Source organism: Mus musculus, chromosome X, assembly GCF_000001635.26.
Source record: "Mus musculus strain C57BL/6J chromosome X, GRCm38.p6 C57BL/6J".
Lineage (NCBI taxonomy): Eukaryota > Metazoa > Chordata > Mammalia > Rodentia > Muridae > Mus > Mus musculus.
In genome coordinates this window covers 93,816,862-93,833,110 of record NC_000086.7, presented here as the reverse complement: position 1 = coordinate 93,833,110, position 16,249 = coordinate 93,816,862, and the positions used below count along the sequence as shown (strand labels likewise).

General features: G+C 41.3%; 1 protein-coding gene and 1 long non-coding RNA gene across 2 annotated transcripts in view; both read left to right on the top strand.

Annotated features, from left to right (window-relative positions):
- Window positions 1-960: 960 nt before the first annotated feature.
- Window positions 961-16,249, top strand: part of Pdk3 (pyruvate dehydrogenase kinase, isoenzyme 3) — a 67,535-nt gene continuing 52,246 nt past the window's right edge. The window contains exon 1 of the mRNA NM_145630.3: window positions 961-1,264. Within this exon, the coding sequence (NP_663605.1) occupies window positions 1,159-1,264 (106 nt within the window). The 5' untranslated portion in view covers window positions 961-1,158. The remainder of the gene's footprint in view (window positions 1,265-16,249) is intronic.
- On the top strand, window positions 5,803-15,392 carry Gm46689. Its single transcript, XR_001782843.2, has 3 exons — window positions 5,803-6,041; window positions 6,236-6,289; window positions 6,463-15,392. It is a non-coding gene; the product is annotated as a predicted gene, 46689 (long non-coding RNA).

Below are 16,249 nucleotides of genomic sequence, written 5' to 3'. Positions count from 1 at the left end.
TCTCTGTGTAGCCCTGGCTGTCCTGGAACTCACTTTGTAGACCAGGCTGGCCTCGAACTCAGAAATCTGCCTGCCTCTGCCTCGTGAGTGCTGGGATTAAAGGTGTGTGCCACCACGTCCGGCTCAGTGGCTCTAATTTGAGCCTTTCCAATGGATGTGTATGTTTGGGCAATTAAATATTTGTTACTAATCCCGACAACTGTCTCGGGGCAAGTGGATCTAGGTTCATGGAAACCAAGTGTTAATGACCTTCGTTTGTAATGGATTCCTTCAAAGGTCTTAGTGGTGAGAGAGGCATGAAACAGTGATCTAAGGATGCTGTTATTGGCCCAGTTGGTAAAGAGGGGTCTAGGACCAGGAACCACAGCCAGTGACGTAACAATACTGTTTTGTAACAATCCTGTCCAAAGGTATTCACCCGGAGTGAAGGTGGGCAGTCAGTGAGTAGAGCTTCCGAGGACAGGTTAATTGCTAATATACTGAATCCTGTCGCGTGTAATGTTTGTGTGTGTAGGGGGAGGTGGGGGTGGGACCAGTAGCTTCCACTTAATTCTGTAATTAATTGTTGGAAGCGTAGGACCACATGGAACAACTTAAAGCTGAGGAGTCAGCAGATCTGAGGAGGGCCTTCCGGAAGAGGGGCCTCGGGTTGGGGAGGTCTAGAGCCCCTAAAAATAGCTCAGGCGTGGGCTCCCAATGGCCTTCAAGTCTCGGAGCACTTCTCAAGACTTGATCCGGGGCGGGACCTGCAGGAACGGAGCTGGCTGGTACCAGCCCGAGACCCAGGAGGTTTGTGTGCGTGTTACCGGGGCTTTAAGGAAGCTTAGGCGGCGGCGGCAGCCAATCAGCAGCGCGCGCGTGCAGCCGCGTACCCCTTAGCGCCCCTCACATCCCACGCGCGCCGCGTACGTGCGGCGGCAGATCCCGCCTTTTTCAGGCGGGGCTTGGGAAGCCGCGGGCAGCCGGCCACGGCCGCCCAACTGCTGCCCGGTACTTGTGTAGGTGTCGCGGCAGGCGAGCAGCTGCTGGCGCCAAGGCCGAGCCCCAGGTAGAGGTAAAGCCCCGCCGGCGCCGCCTCCTCCTCGCGGCTAGGCGGCGGTGACCGCCTCGGCTCCGGTCCCGGACGGCTCGGCGGATCTGCACACTGCTCTAGTGAGGATGCGGCTCTTCTACCGGCTGCTCAAGCAGCCGGTCCCCAAGCAGATCGAGCGCTACTCCCGCTTCTCCCCGTCGCCACTGTCTATCAAACAGTTCCTGGACTTCGGTAAGTCTGACTCCTTGGAGCCACCTCCAAGGCCCCACGGGAGTGAGGGAGACGCCATCCTTGTCCTGCCCGTAGTTGGGGCTCTTACTTAAGCTTCTGGGCAAATTCCGTGAGAAGCTCCGGGAGGGGTGATGGGGATGCATGCCTGAGGGCCCTCCTGGGGCATAGGTTTCGGGTTTCGGGAAGTGGAGGGGCAGGGCCTGACACCCTCACGCCCAGCTTCGTCCAAGGACCCTCATTCCACTCAGAACTCTCCAGCTATTCATTACGAGCTTCAAATCTACTTGACTCAAACCGCACTCTCCTGAAAACTTCAGAAAGAGAACTCGTAAACGTTTTTATTTTTAGGCGTTTTTAATGGTTGTGTAAGATGTGTTTAGAAACACCTTGAGGTTGAGTAAATCACGTAGTGGCGTTTTGTTCAAAATTTTCTGCTGAAAGGTGTTGGGTAGCCTTGAGTGGCAGGACCTGAACGCCATCATTATGATTCTGACTTCAAAGCAGTCAGAGTCTTGGGTAAGAGCTGACCTGTGGGCTCCTGGCTACAAAGCAGGGGTTCTAGGACAACTCCAGCCTAAGTGTGAGCACCTTTCCTTACACCCTTTTGGCAGCTGGGCTAGTACTTCATTTTACATGGATTGGGATGGGAATGGAGAGGACCCCCAATAAAGTCTGAGGCCTACTTAGATGGGAATAGGTTCTGCCACCTTCCATGAACTGATCAATTATGTTTCCCCCAGAGAATGTCATTCTAACTCCAGCAGGCCGAATGCGGTTATGAAACACCTGAAATAAAACAAATATGGAACTCAGCATCCCCCCAAGGAAACTCAAGATGACTTAGGCTCTCAAAGCCTAGATCTGTTGAATTCATATGATTTAAATGTCATGGGATGGTATCAGTTGGATATAAAAATGCAAAATAGGTACAACCTTCTGGGAGGACCAGATATGCAAAATATGGTGTTGTCTATATTTGGGGGAGCAACACAGGGGATGGAAAGAGGTACAGGTTAGAGGTTGAAGCTGATGCCAAATTAAGTTTTAGAAGCTAAGTTACCAAAGATAGATGATGAAAATCTAAGGTGAGGGTGAAGTTGGCCTTTGCATCTTAAGTTTCATTTTCAAAAGCTTTTCAGTAGTTGGACTCTACTCCCTCTGGCTATGTGTAGAATTTATGTATTTATTCTTAAACATTTTATCTATGCACGAACTTGTTTGTGTGGCCACACGTATCATGGTGTATCTGTAGGATCAGAGGGGAACTTGGGGGAGTTGGTTCTCTCCTCCTGGCATGTGGGTCCCAGAGATGAGACAGGTCCTGACTTCACAGCTTAGAATGAAAACGTTGCTATTGCTATCAATAGGCATGTTTTCCTAACTTAGGGTTAGAGATGATTGTGAACACAGGAACCTTTTGTTAGGGTAAACAGACAGATTCACTCTTAATTGAAAGAACAAACGAAATGGCTCACTCCCACCTGCAAAGTTTGTGAAAGTTTGAATAGTAAACCTGAAATTTCAGTTACTTTATTTCTATGGCAGTATCTCCCATGTTTATAGGCAAGGATGTTATTTGAATAGGGAAACTGCTGTAAGGATATTGTTATGGTGGGTAATCTTATGTGGTGAGTATCTAGAAACAAATGTTTACTCTTTTAAAGCGTTGAGGTCAGGGCTTGGGGCTTGGGGCATGGAGTCGCGGGCACCCCGAGTCCTTCCAAAGCATCATCAGGGCTAGAAGCCATTAAGTAGGTGTACTTCTGGTTAGTCTGCTGCCTCCCTTTGTTCTGTATGGAATACTTGTTTAAGCCCTTTAAAAAGAATAATTTCTTGAATCATCTTTACTGGAAATGAGGTCTGCAAGAATACCAAGTATTCTAAATGGAATATCAATTTACAAAGATAGTATTGTAGCACCATTCCCAAGGGCAAGATTAAAAAAAAAAAACAGCAACAACATAAAAATTTATATTTTCTCTTTTGGCTCAAGATTACAGTTACATGATTCCAAATTCAAAAGATGTAAAAGGACCTATGCAGAAAATGTCTATGTCCTACTTCTGTTGGCTACTCTTTTTGCATAAGTTGCACCATATAGTTTTATTTCTATCTTGCTTTTTAAGCTTAATATGAAAGAACTTACTGTGTATGTACTTGTAAACTTCCTTTCCCTTTTTCTGACGGCTGAGGGTTCATATGGGTGTAGTGTAATTAGATACCTCACAAGTGACAGCTAGTGGGATATTTGAAGACTTTGCACAGTACTGCAGTGAAGTATTGTGTACATTGTAATTTCACATATGTCTGGGTATAGATAGGAATTCCTGACGGTGACCCTTTTTTTGTTTCTTGTTTGTTTGTTTGTTTGTTTTTTGTTTTTCCAAACAGGGTTTCTCTGTATAGCCCTGGCTGTCCTGGAACTCACTTTGTAGAACAGGCTGGCCTCCAACTCAGAAATCCGCCTGCCTCTGCCTCCCAAGTGCTGGGATTAAAGGCATGCGCTACCACCGCCTGGCTGATGGTGACCTTTTACATCAAGGAAGATACGCATTTGTAATTTTGATAATTGTTAACAAATTCCTTTCCATCAGAGGAATCTATTCACCCACCTATGGGGAGTTTCTGAGATAGAGTGCCTGCTTTTCTGTACTCTTGCTACATGGTTATCTGGTTATCCCATTTTAATGGGTGAAGTCATGTTTACATAGAAAGGTTTTTTTTTCCTCAAGTAAACTTTATCTTGGCTTTTTATTTTGGAAAATTGTATAGCAGTAGAAGAGATAGTTTGATAAACTCTTGGGTCGTTATACTGAGACCCTTGCGTTATTTGTAGATGTTTGCATATGCAGGCTGTTAGGTTTTATTTGGCTTTCTTTTTTTCAAAAGTTAGGCTTGTTTCAGAAAGATAATTTTTTTCTCCATTAATACTGATTTATTCTTTTGCATTAACTGCTCTTTAAAGATTTGGTCTAACACTCCTATGAAACCTTCCACAAGTTTCTATATTCTATGGTATTGGTCTGTGTAGATTTTCTGAGTCATTTGGAGTCCATTTGGATATATTTTTTTCTACAAAATACTCATTTTCATTGATTTTTTTTTTGGCAAGTTTGAATAGATTCCCCTCTCTCCCATCTCTTGTTCCATTTAGGTGCTCACTTTTTATTTTGTGCTTTAAAAAAATTTGCTTGTCTTTTGGCAGGTTTCTTACGTATATAATCCATTCTCACTACTTTCTCCTGCACTCCTCTCTTACCCATTTCCCATCCCTATCAACACACACACACACACACACACACACCACACACACACACACCCCGACCCTTCCTAGATTCATGGCTTTAGGTTTAGTTTTATGACCTTGTCTGACCATTGGATTGGAGCATTGTAGGGCCTTACTTATTTACTAAAACAGGGTCTGGAAAACCCTCTGTACACTAGGCTGGCCTCCAACTCAGAGTTCTGCCTGCCTCTGCCTCCTCAGTGCTAGGATTAAAGACATACAACATATCCAGTTGTATTTATGTATTTTTTTTGAAACAGTCTTGCTATGTAGCCTAAGTGAGCCTCTAACTCCCAGTCTTCATCTAGTCTTCTGAATGCTACAAGTAGAGGTATATACCACTGCATGCAGCTTTAATAGTATTGTCTTAACAGTCTTTTTTTTGTCTTTTTTCTCCATCCCTCTCTCCACCTTTATTTTAGATAGGGGTTCGTTCTTCTGGAACTCACTGTGTAGCCCAAATTGACTTCAAACTCTTGTTGATCCCTTTCTCTCAACTTTTTGGAGTTCTGGACTTACAGGCATGAGGCACCACTGTCTTCTTGATTCAGTTAGTAGGTGGTTTATTTGCTTATATTTATTTCTTAGTATGATGGCTTTTATGTGTGGTTCATGTTTACCTTGACCTTTCTGAGTCTCTCTGATATCCTTAGATTAATTTTGTTTTTTCTTTTTTTTTTAAGTTGGATACCGATTTCTTTTTTGCCACTCCCTTTTACTTCATGTTTTTTTTCTATTTTAATTTTAATTTTATTTTATGTATATAGGCGGTTTTTCTACGTGTATTTCTGTTGACCACTTGCTTGCCTGGTGTATGTAGAGGCCAGAAGAGGAAGTCAGCTCTCCCAGTTACAGACTGTTGTGAGCTACCATGTAGGTGCTGAGAATTGAACCCAGGTCCTCTGGAAGTGTAATGAGTGCACTTAACTGCTGAGCCATATCTCCCACCCCTTTCAGTTTTAAGGCTATTAGCTGTGCCTCTGATCATTTGACCCTTACCCCCATCTCTTCTATATCCTGGAAGATGTTTATTCTCTTATGAATTAAGGTTAGCTTGAGAGTGCTGAAACTTCCATTGCAGGTTTATTATGTCTATTAAGTATCTTTAGTTTTGTTGCATGAGCACAAAATGTTCATTTGTTTTTGTTTTGTTTTTTTGAGACAGGGTTTCTCTGTGTAGCCCTGGCTGTCCTGGAACTCATTCTGTAGACCAGGCTAGCCTCAAACTCAGAAATCCATCTGCCTCTGCCTCCTGAGTGCTGTGACTAAAGGTGTGCGCCACCACTGCCCGGCCACAAAAATGTCCTTTATCTTCAAAGACAAAAATTGATGTATGTGATTGTTTATACCTTGCTAAGGTATAAAAACACTTAATTGGGTGTGGATCAAACATGAGAGATATTAAAGTATTTCAATATAATTCTGTTTTCCCATATGTCTCCAGTTTTTGTCATGTGACCCTTGATACATATTAGCTGTCATGTCCTCATGGTGAGTTGTCGCCTTTACCATTACTAGTTTAATGCTTTTTGGTCTGGATTCAGCCTTATTTGATGCTGAGATCTGTATTCTATCTTCTCATTGGCTTTCTTATTTTCAGTTTTTCTGAATTACTTTGATTTAAATATTTCTTCAAATGTAAAGCTGGTTTTGCTTTGTAATAATTGTTTTCTTTTATATGGTAGGTTTAGCCTGAATATACTTACTGGTATAAATCAATTGATCTGTCATACATAATGGTAAGCATGTATAATTGTTCCCTTTTGTTGTTAATGCTTTAATTTTTAACCTTGTCACATAATTTATTGCTTTATTTTACCACATTTATTTTGGTTAGTACTTAGGCTTGAATTTTTATTTCATTTGTTATAATTTTGACTTCCTTTCTATATTTTTATTTTATATGTATAAGTGTTTCGCCTGCGTGGCATGCATGCGCATTGTGTGTGCACTTGGTGCCTTCAGAAGTCAGATGAGGGGGCCAGATTTCCTGGGACTAGAGTTAAGGTAGGTTGTGAGCCACTGTGTGGGGGCTGAAAATGGAAAATGGGTTCCTCTGCAAGAACAACAATTACTCTGATCTTCCAAGTCATGCAGCCCCACTTTATTTCTTTAGACCAGACCTTCCTTTGTCTGATTGTGGTCACTGCCTTGCTAGCTCATGGGCCTTTTGAGGAGTAGAAATGTGGCTAGCATGGCTGAGAAACTGAATTGATTTAATTTGAATTCGGAACAGATTTGATTTGGTTCATTTTAAAATTGTGTTACATGTAGGTATTCGGATGTATGTGTGTATATGGTGTGGAGGCCAAAAGATAACCTTGGCTGTCCTTCCTTAGAACTGTCTTATTTTGTTTTCTTAGATAGTCTCTCACTTACTGTGGGGCTCATCAAGTAGATCAGAGAGCCACAGGGATCTGACTTGTGTCTGCTCCACCAGCAGGAGAATTATAAGTCTAAGCCAGCATGCCTGAGTTTTGGTGCTTGTTTTTTGAGACAGGATTTCTCTGTGATTAGCTCTGGCTGTCCTGGAATGTGCTTTGTTGAGTGGGCTGTCCTTGAACTCAGAGATCCACATGCCTTTGCCTTCTGAGTGCTGGTCTGGAAGGTGTGAGTCACCACTGCCCAGCTGGCTTGCTGACATGTTTATATCTGTTCTGGGAATGTAACTCGGGTTCTCATGTTTGAGAGGCAAGTACTTCACTCACCGACCTATCTCTGTATTCCTCAGTTCATTTAGAATAATTTGGAAAGAATTTACCTTAACAACCATAAACTTTATGGACTTAGTTATAGGCCATTTCTTCATGATAGAAATTCAGCTTCTAAACTGTGATGTGTGGTACATGTAAGATACATAGCAGATAACAAGGAATTCATCTAAAACCAGCATAATGTCTTTTCACATTTTTGAGGTGCTGAGGATTGAATCTAGAGCTTTGTATATAGTAAGCCAGTGCTCTATGACTGAGCTATACTCTCCATCTTTCATATTGATTGTATATTGAAATGATATTTTACATATGTCAGGATAAACAAAATTAAAAATCTTATCTATTTTTGCTAATGTGACTAAGAAGTTATAAATTATATATATAATTCATATTCCATTGGCATATTCAATGTGGCTTCAAATAGTAATTTCTTAGTGGAAACACTAATATTACATTTTATGTACAAAAGAAGCTTATTGATTTTTGTTAACATTATGGTGGCTCTTATACCATTTGGGCAACCCTTCAGTTCTGTCTCCTAAGTATTGTTTCTTTGAGTTAATAATTCTCTTAGTGATTTTACCTTATGATTTTTCTTTTAGCTTTTGATTAAGAAAAGGCCAACTTGGACTATTACACAGTAATTAAAGATACATTCTTGTGCAAGTTGAGTGAGTTTGTGGGAACACCGTTTTCATTTTCATCAGTATTTGCGTTTTCTTTTGGCCTCACTGCCTGTTTCTGATCTTCTCGCTAGCCATTTTTGTCCCTTTCTATTTGTTTCTCATTTACAAGCTTCACTTGTAATTAAGATCTTTTCGTTCCTTTTTCTCTTTATTTCATCCTGTCCTCTTTCCAGAGTGTGGATGCTTGCTCCTTTGTAGCCGCCTGGCTCCTCAGCTCAGTTTTCTCTGCACAGCGAGAGTGGGAACTCCACAAATGCCATAGAGGTCATCACAGATTGCTCACTTTAGTCAGTTACAGACGTTTAAACTTGCAGAAAAATACAGCGTCTCCCAAATAAAATTGCCGGAAAGCAGACTGTTGTACACACCTCCTCTGTCTTTTCACGGAATTCCATGCTTTGATTTCTACCCTCAACATGCTGGCTCTGTGAATCTTCCAGGTGTTAGCTGTTAGACAGCAGCAGCCAGTCCCCTTGTTCTTGCTAGTCTTGAGGTTTTAAGGGCCCAGCTGCCTTCAGTTTTGCTTTTGCAAATATTTTAAGACTCCATTAGCCACTGAGACATTGACTTCAGTGCCAAGTGCTTGCTCTCTGCAAAGTCTCAGGTTTTTAAGTCATCTCGTTCGTTCTTTGACACTTGGTTTCCAATGGATAGAGCTGTGATTTCACTCGTGGAGAAGTTGAAAGGTGTTATTTAAAGATTGTGTTAGGAAAGGGGAACCAGTCTCACCCTTCTTCCTGAGCATGTTTATTCTGCCACTTTACATGTGCACAACAGGTCTATTCTATGAGTAGAAAAGGTCCAGCATTGGGAGGGATTGTCAAGAATTAGAGCAGCCTGTCTAGAGACAGAAGCCGGCTATTTACAGTTAAAAGGGGGGAGAGCAATTTAGTTTAAGGTCTGAATCTCATACTTAGCTTTTTGCATCTTTGCTCAGTAAAGAGAACTAGCTGTTAGGCCTTTATGATCTGATAGGGCTGGGTTTCCATGGAACTCATTTATTGGGCTCTGGGAAACCTTGAGGCATCTAGAGTTGAAGTTCTGGCTTTGTTCCTTTTAGAGCACTTGAGTGTCTTTCATGAGCTTTATTAGTTTTTTTTATTATTATCATACAAGTTAAATTTCACTGTAGCATTTTCATATATATTTTCATAAATATATTCTGTTGTGTTGGTTTCCTCTTCCCACTGCCCTCCTCCTGCTAGCCCTCCTCCTCTTCCCATCTGCTTTCATGCCACATCTGTCCTGTTACCCATTTTTTTTCTCTGTCCTCCACTAACATGGCCTTCCTCCTCATAGTCACCTTTCTAGTTTCATGACTAACACATGTGTAACACACACATATCCCTAGCATCTGCCTACAAAGTAAATGTGGGGTTTTGTTTTGTTTTTGCTTAGTGTCATTTCCAGTTCTGTCCATGAATATCATGATCTATTTTTTCTTTATGGATGATTAAAATTCATTTGCATATGCATACATTTATCCATTAATTCTTTGTGTCCCTTTCCCTTCTTGTTTGGCTGTTTATAACAGTGCAGCAATAAACTTGTGTGTGTAGCTATTTCTGTGGACTTGAGGTTCTTTGGCTATACCCAGGAGTGGACTAGCTAGGTTATATGCTAATTCTATTTTTACTTTTTGAGGCACTTCCATACTGTTTATCATGGTGGTTGGCCTCCTTTGAATGCACACTAGCAGTGAATAAGCTCTTTGAAGAGGACATGGTGTCACTTGCTGACCTTGTTCATGGCTGGCTGCTTTCCTCCTGGTAAGCTTTTGGAAATTGATTAAACTGTTGGCAAGAATTAGGAAACCTTAGCTTTGTTGCTGGATGCAATTACAAAATATTACCACTTTCATTTTTTATATTGTATATACAATTAAATTGTTGTACTTCAGTGGTAGTTCTGTCTTAGAGTTGGGTAGATCTCTCCTTTTTTGAATACCTTTATCTATCTCTGATCAGAGCCTATGCTTTTCCTCATTTTTAAAATGAGTACATGTTTAAGAGTATCTTTCGATGCACAGCAAAATTCTGCAAGTGCAGAAAGTACAGACTTCCCTTGAGCATCCCAAATGCAGCCTAAACTGCCTTCAACATCCTGTACCATGTGAGACCTTGAGGAGCTGCCAGTAACCATTGTTGCAACTAAGAAACCATCATCAGCACCAAAAGTCCATTGTTTATACTAGAAATGGTTCTTTGTGTGTACTCTGAGTTTTGATACCCACAAATAATGCTTTACTGGATCGTACACATGCTCATTTGTTACATACAGTCTGTAGCTTTGGGTTCCTCCCCAACAGCAGAGTTGCCTTGTTGCCAGAAACTGTATGTATGGTTCACAAAGCCAAAAGTGCTTATTGTCTGGTCATCTAAAACAAGTTCACCAACCCCTGATCTAAGGCAGTTATGTCCCCTCTTTAAAGAGTGAGCACTATTTTTCTGAAGTTGCAGTAAGTATAAAGTTGTCTGTCTCTTGCTAACACTCAGCACTGCTTATGTGGAATGTGATTTATTGGGTGGCTTAGACTTTTCCAGAGAATCTGGTATTTACTTATAGTGTCTTATTTCTGAATAGGATCTCCATATGAATGGCTTTGAAAGATTTTATAGGTTCAGTTTACAAAACTGACAGTACTTGTTTCTCTACAGGGTTGCCAAAATGAGGTTTTGGGATTAATTGTAATGCCTAACATAGGCACTACAAGGTTTTTTTGCCTGATTAGGTATATTGCCTGGAGTTTTGTTCTGCATGCAGTGTCTTTGAACACGTAGTACCTGGAATCTGGAGTTTGAATCATTTGCATACATTCCGTGTATGTTTCTGTGTTGGTAGTCAGTGAAGAACATGTTGACTAACATAGTCTCAAAAATATGTCAGTGGGACTGTGGCTGGGCCACCTGATAGTTGAAGGCGTTCCATCTTTGTCGTGGAAGATGGCATTGAAACTAGCATTAAAGTATCTATACGCTTTTAGGGCAGGGAGGGCTAATTTCCCTTTATAGTTCTTTAACTGGCCGAACAGAACTTGGTCATGGCTCATGTTAGGTTCCCTTCATATCCCCTTTGTTTGTTTGTTTGCTTGTTTGTTTGTTTTTTTCACCGGCGACAAGGTTTCTCTGTACAACACCCATGGCTATCATGGAACTTTGTAAACTAGCCTGGCCTCAAACTCAGAGAGATCTGCCTGGCTTTGCCTCCCCAGTGCTGGGATTATAGATGTGTGCCATCATATCTCTTTAAGAACCCTGCTCCTGATCATTGGTTCATCTTCTCGCTAAGATTGTATCTTCTGCCATAATGAATACCATACAATTGTAGTAAGTGATTATATTTCACAAGTCAATATTGATATATTCTCTCTAACTGAACACTTTGGGTTCTAACACAATGGTGCTTTATTTCCCTAAACATCATTCTGGCAGCAACAGTTGAATTTCATTCTTAGAGTTGATCTGGGACTCCGCCATAACATTTGCTTTGCCCCTGTAATATCTTTGGAGACCAGTATATAGTAGTCTCAGTATAAGTGATCAACTCTTCCATGTTTCTCCACACCATGAAGTTTAATACTGTCCCATGTGGTATTAGAAAACAATAGGGCCTTATGTGGTATACCTATCTTTCTGCAATAACTTATATTTTGATAGACATGAGTATGTATAAACTCCTTGTAAGTGTAGGAATTACAGGACTGTGCCACCACACTGTATATGAACTCTTTCTTGGATAAGCTCTAGTAACATGAAATATTTCCTTAAGTTTGGTAGCAGGTATTTCTTGATCCATGACTTTGGTTTTATACGGGTTAATTTGTTTCCTGATTCAGCCAGTTAAATAGAAAGTGAAGTGGTCATTGTTCTGTTACTAATCGTGTACTTGTCACATAATGTGCTGAAGGAGAGACACTTTTTGGAGTAACCCCTTCTGGAGAAGGCTTCACACTGAATCCCCTACTCTGTAGCAATTGTCCTTCTGGGCACTACTCATCTTTGGCTAGTGCTCGTTACACATTGTAATGTCTTGTACATTGTAGATGTCTCTGTGCAGTATACTCAAGTCTTTCTGTTTTAATCTGAAACTATTCCAGTAGGAAATCAGGCTTTATATTGCAGTTGGAAGAGAAGCTGTTGATGCCACGAGTATTTAGAGAGCACTTACCCAAACTCAGTGTAACATGTGGTACCATTTGGTTCTCAGCAGCTGTACCCACTTTACAAGTGAGGAGACTGAAATTCTGAGCAGGGGAGAATTACACTTGCAGTAGGCAGCAGCTAGGTTTCTGCTCACCTGCCCATCCTACCATTTTGTTTGTTTGTTTGTTTGTTTGGTTTTGGCTTTTTGAGACAGGGTTTCTCTGTGTAGCTATCCTGGAACTCACTCTGTAGACCAGGCTGGCCTCGAACTCAGAAATCCGCCTGCCTCTGCCTCCCAAGTGCTGGGATCAAAGGCATGCGCCACCACTGCCCGGCTCCTACCATTCTTTATAGCTTAGAACAGAGGTGCTGCATGATCGAAATGGGGGAAAGTTCAACAAGTGCATGGTCCTCCCTTGTCAGACATTACCACATTGTCAAGTACAGCTCATTTCCTTAATGAATTTGTTCAGCTTTCATCTTCCATTTGGGGTCTCCTAATAGCGAAAGGGGAGAAAAAAAGAGGCATACAGATTGAAGGTATCCGTGGTCAGTTTTCTATGAGGCTGAAATAAAAAAAAGACTTCAAACCTGAAAATAAAGACTAAAATGTGTAGGTAGCTAAAATGCTTTCAAATGCTCCATGTCTGCCATTTGAGCCTGAGGGATTCTTTGACTCACGTTTCCTCACTTAGTTGTACGTGATTAGATGCTAGCGTATGGTTCATGGTTCTTGGGAGTGCCTATGAGCTGATAGTGTTCCCCCACCTAAGCCACTTAATATTCAGTCTCTCAGAGCGGTGTCTAGGTGCTCGGACTTTTGAGTTAACCGGTGAGTATACTGTTCTTCAGGAGCTAAGAACTACAGTTAGGAAGTAGCAATGGAAGTAATCTTACGGGCAGGGGTCACCACAGCCTGAGGAACTGTGTGTGCTAAAGCTTTAGGAAGGCTGAGAAGCTCTAGAGTCTAGCTGATCACAGCTCCTGGGGCTTCCATATTTCTTCATACTCTCTGATGCATCCGACGCACTGTGTGGCCTTATTGCCACTGTATTATTCAGAAGAGGGTTACTAGGTCATCTGATAGCTCTGTACTTGTGCATGCATGTGTGTCCATGAGTTCAGAGGCCATAAGACAGCTTCGGGCTGTTGTCTCTCTGGTGCAATCCATTTTGTTTTGCTCACCAGGGAGGCCCCTGCCTCCTGTGCTTGGATTGCAAGTGTGTGTTATCATATTCTGAGATTAAAGTCTTATAAATATTACTAGAGAAAAGAACATGTCAAAGAGCTACCCTAAACCTATATCCTGGTAAAATTTATCCACTTTAACGTGGTTAATGGAAAAAAATACATCATCAACTCCAACTTTTACTAGACAGTCCTGGGAAAACGCAACCTCTCATGGCTGAGCAGGGTCATTCACACTAGGGTTTCAGGCCTCACTAGGACTTTCCCTTTGTTCTCCTTTTTCACTCACTTGTCCCTCCCCCTGCTACTCTGTAACCGACCCACACCAAGTGGTAGAAAGGTGGAGATGGAGATAGCCTTTAAGAATCCAGTGAGATAGATCATGGAAGATATCCTCAACATTCTTCTTCAATTATAAAATGCTCATTATCAGGCCATTTCATTAACAGAATATTTTTTTCTCTCTCACCTGTAAATTATTTGAAAACAGGGTTAAAGACACCAGCTACTATGGAAAAGTCTTGTCTGGGAACCCTTGCTCTCAGGTGGCTGGACAAATACTTCTTGATTCCTCCACAAGAGGACTCCCCAAATTTTAATTTTTATGCCTATTCTTCCGATACCTTGGTAAACAGAAAGCTATAAGGAGCCATCCTAGACCAGGGAAACTGTAGGGCTTTCTGCACATGAATAGTTGTCTCAAACTTTCCAGTGAAAGACAGAGTATAAAAACACAAAGACACTGAGTGGGAGAGGACGTGGACCTCTAACTTTAAATCCCCAGCATTGAAATGAAGCAGAAACAAGAGACTCAGAGGCTTATGAAACCAGGAGAAAAGCAACCCCTGGGACTAGGGTTTGCTGAGTCAATTCTTCTCCAAGATCCTCATGGTTTCCTCTCTGTCATCTTCTAAATGGGTATTAGGAAAACTTTAACTGGCACATCCAAATAATAGGAAGCATATAGAGAAATGTAGAAATAATACTGTTGTTCATAAATAGAAAATAAGAAGCAGGGAATGTAGAGAAGCCAAGTGTGTGGGGGAGGGAGGAATGGAATCAAAGAACTGGAAAGAATAGCTGGAAAAGACTTGTGGAAGTGACTCCTTTGAGAGGACAGCTATTAAAAACCAAGGAGGTTCTGATACATTTATTATAAAAGTGGCTAATATAACCCCTTGATAAGTATTCAACATCTAGGATAAAATATCTTTAATGTATATGAAGAAAGCCACAGAAAAGTTGTAAAAATCAGACATTTATTTTTAGATCGGCTAATTAACTAACTAAAAAGACTTATGCTCCTGTTTAAGCTGATGTATAATTAAGGTAGCTAAGTACAAAGAATTTGTTCTTGGAGCTAAATTAGAATGTAGGAGGAAAAACCTGGGAATTTTTAGCTATTCTGCATTAAAAATGTAAACCTTTGAAAGCATGATCGCATCTTCCAAAAAGTCATTGAGCAGCTATAATAGGCAAGGTGCTGTGATAGGTGTTCTGGGGGGGGGGGATATAAGACAAATTTCTCTCCACGGGTTTTAACAATCTGACAATCCAGTTCCACGAGAGTCCAATAGTTTCTGACACCGGTTCTCTTAGATCCTACCGACAGGTGATAGTGCAGAGTTGCCTGCAGTGCCATCTAGGACTTTTATTTTAAAATAGTGGGTCCTAGGAACAGTGAACACACCTTCATGGTTTTTAAAGTGATGTAGAGTCGTCAGATGAGCTGGGGAATCACACCAGTCTAGAATAGAGTCGTGCTCTGAGGACCGACGGGGCATGTAGCAGACAGTTTGATGTCGCTCCCCATGGCTTTGAACTGTTCTGCTTGGTTATCACCAATCATTTTTGTTTGCTCTTTAATGAACTCTACTTCTAAGATTAAAGAATGTGTCAATGTTCAGTGTTAAACACCAGCCTTCACTAAACCTCTATGAAGAAGGTGCTCATATTTTATGGATGGTTGAAGTATATGAGATAGAGAAGACTGAAGAAGTCTGTGAGCGCTTAAGATTCAGACCCAAGTACATTATTGCCGTTCTGTAGGGCCATACACTTTTATTGGAATCGTGAAGTTCAAAAGTTCTGAAAATAGAATTTTAAGTTTTAGTGCCCCACTTATTCTTTGGTAGAATCTAATTTGAGCTGATTTAAAGAATAGACTTTAATCTATTTAATGTAAATGTTCATATATTTCACTGTAACTATATTATATCTGTATAGCATTCCATATAACATCAGAATAGCATAGATTCTTTAATTTTTAAAAGGTGGAAAACCTTTCAATTCTGGACCATCTAGTCCCATGGGTTTTAGAGGAGAGACATGGACCTGGTGGTTAGCTCTTGCTTATTATAGCCTTTACTTCATCCTACCCTGTTCTTCTAATCTGTTGCTCCTAACCAGCTAGAGACTAGGAAATTTTAGCATGTAAACTTTTACTACCCTCCCCCCAAAGCTCCTCAGGGTTTTAAAGTTTTTAGTTCTACAGATAGTCATAATTCCAGCTATCAATACAGGGATGTTTTATTTCTTCCCCATTCCAGAGCTTTCTTCCCCTTGTGAAGGAATTATTAATAATCTTTGTTAAAGATGGTATGGTTTGAATGGAACTAGAATGGCCCTGCTGGAGGTAGTATGTCACTAGGGGCATACTTTGGAGTTTTAAAAGCCCATGCTGTTCCCAGTGGCTCCCTCATCTTAGCTGCCTGGAAGTCAGTATTCTGCTAGCAGCCCTCAGATGAAGATGTAGAACTCTTAGCTCCTCCTGCACCATGCCTGCCTAGATACTGCCATGTGCTGCCTTAATGATATTGGACTGAACCTCTGAACCTGTAAGCCAGCCCCATAGAAGTAAGTACAGCAGCAGGCACACATGGCACTGGAACAGAAACTGAGACTCACATCTTGATCCACAAACCCAAGGCAGAATGAGGGTCTTAAAGCTCACACCCACAGGGACACAC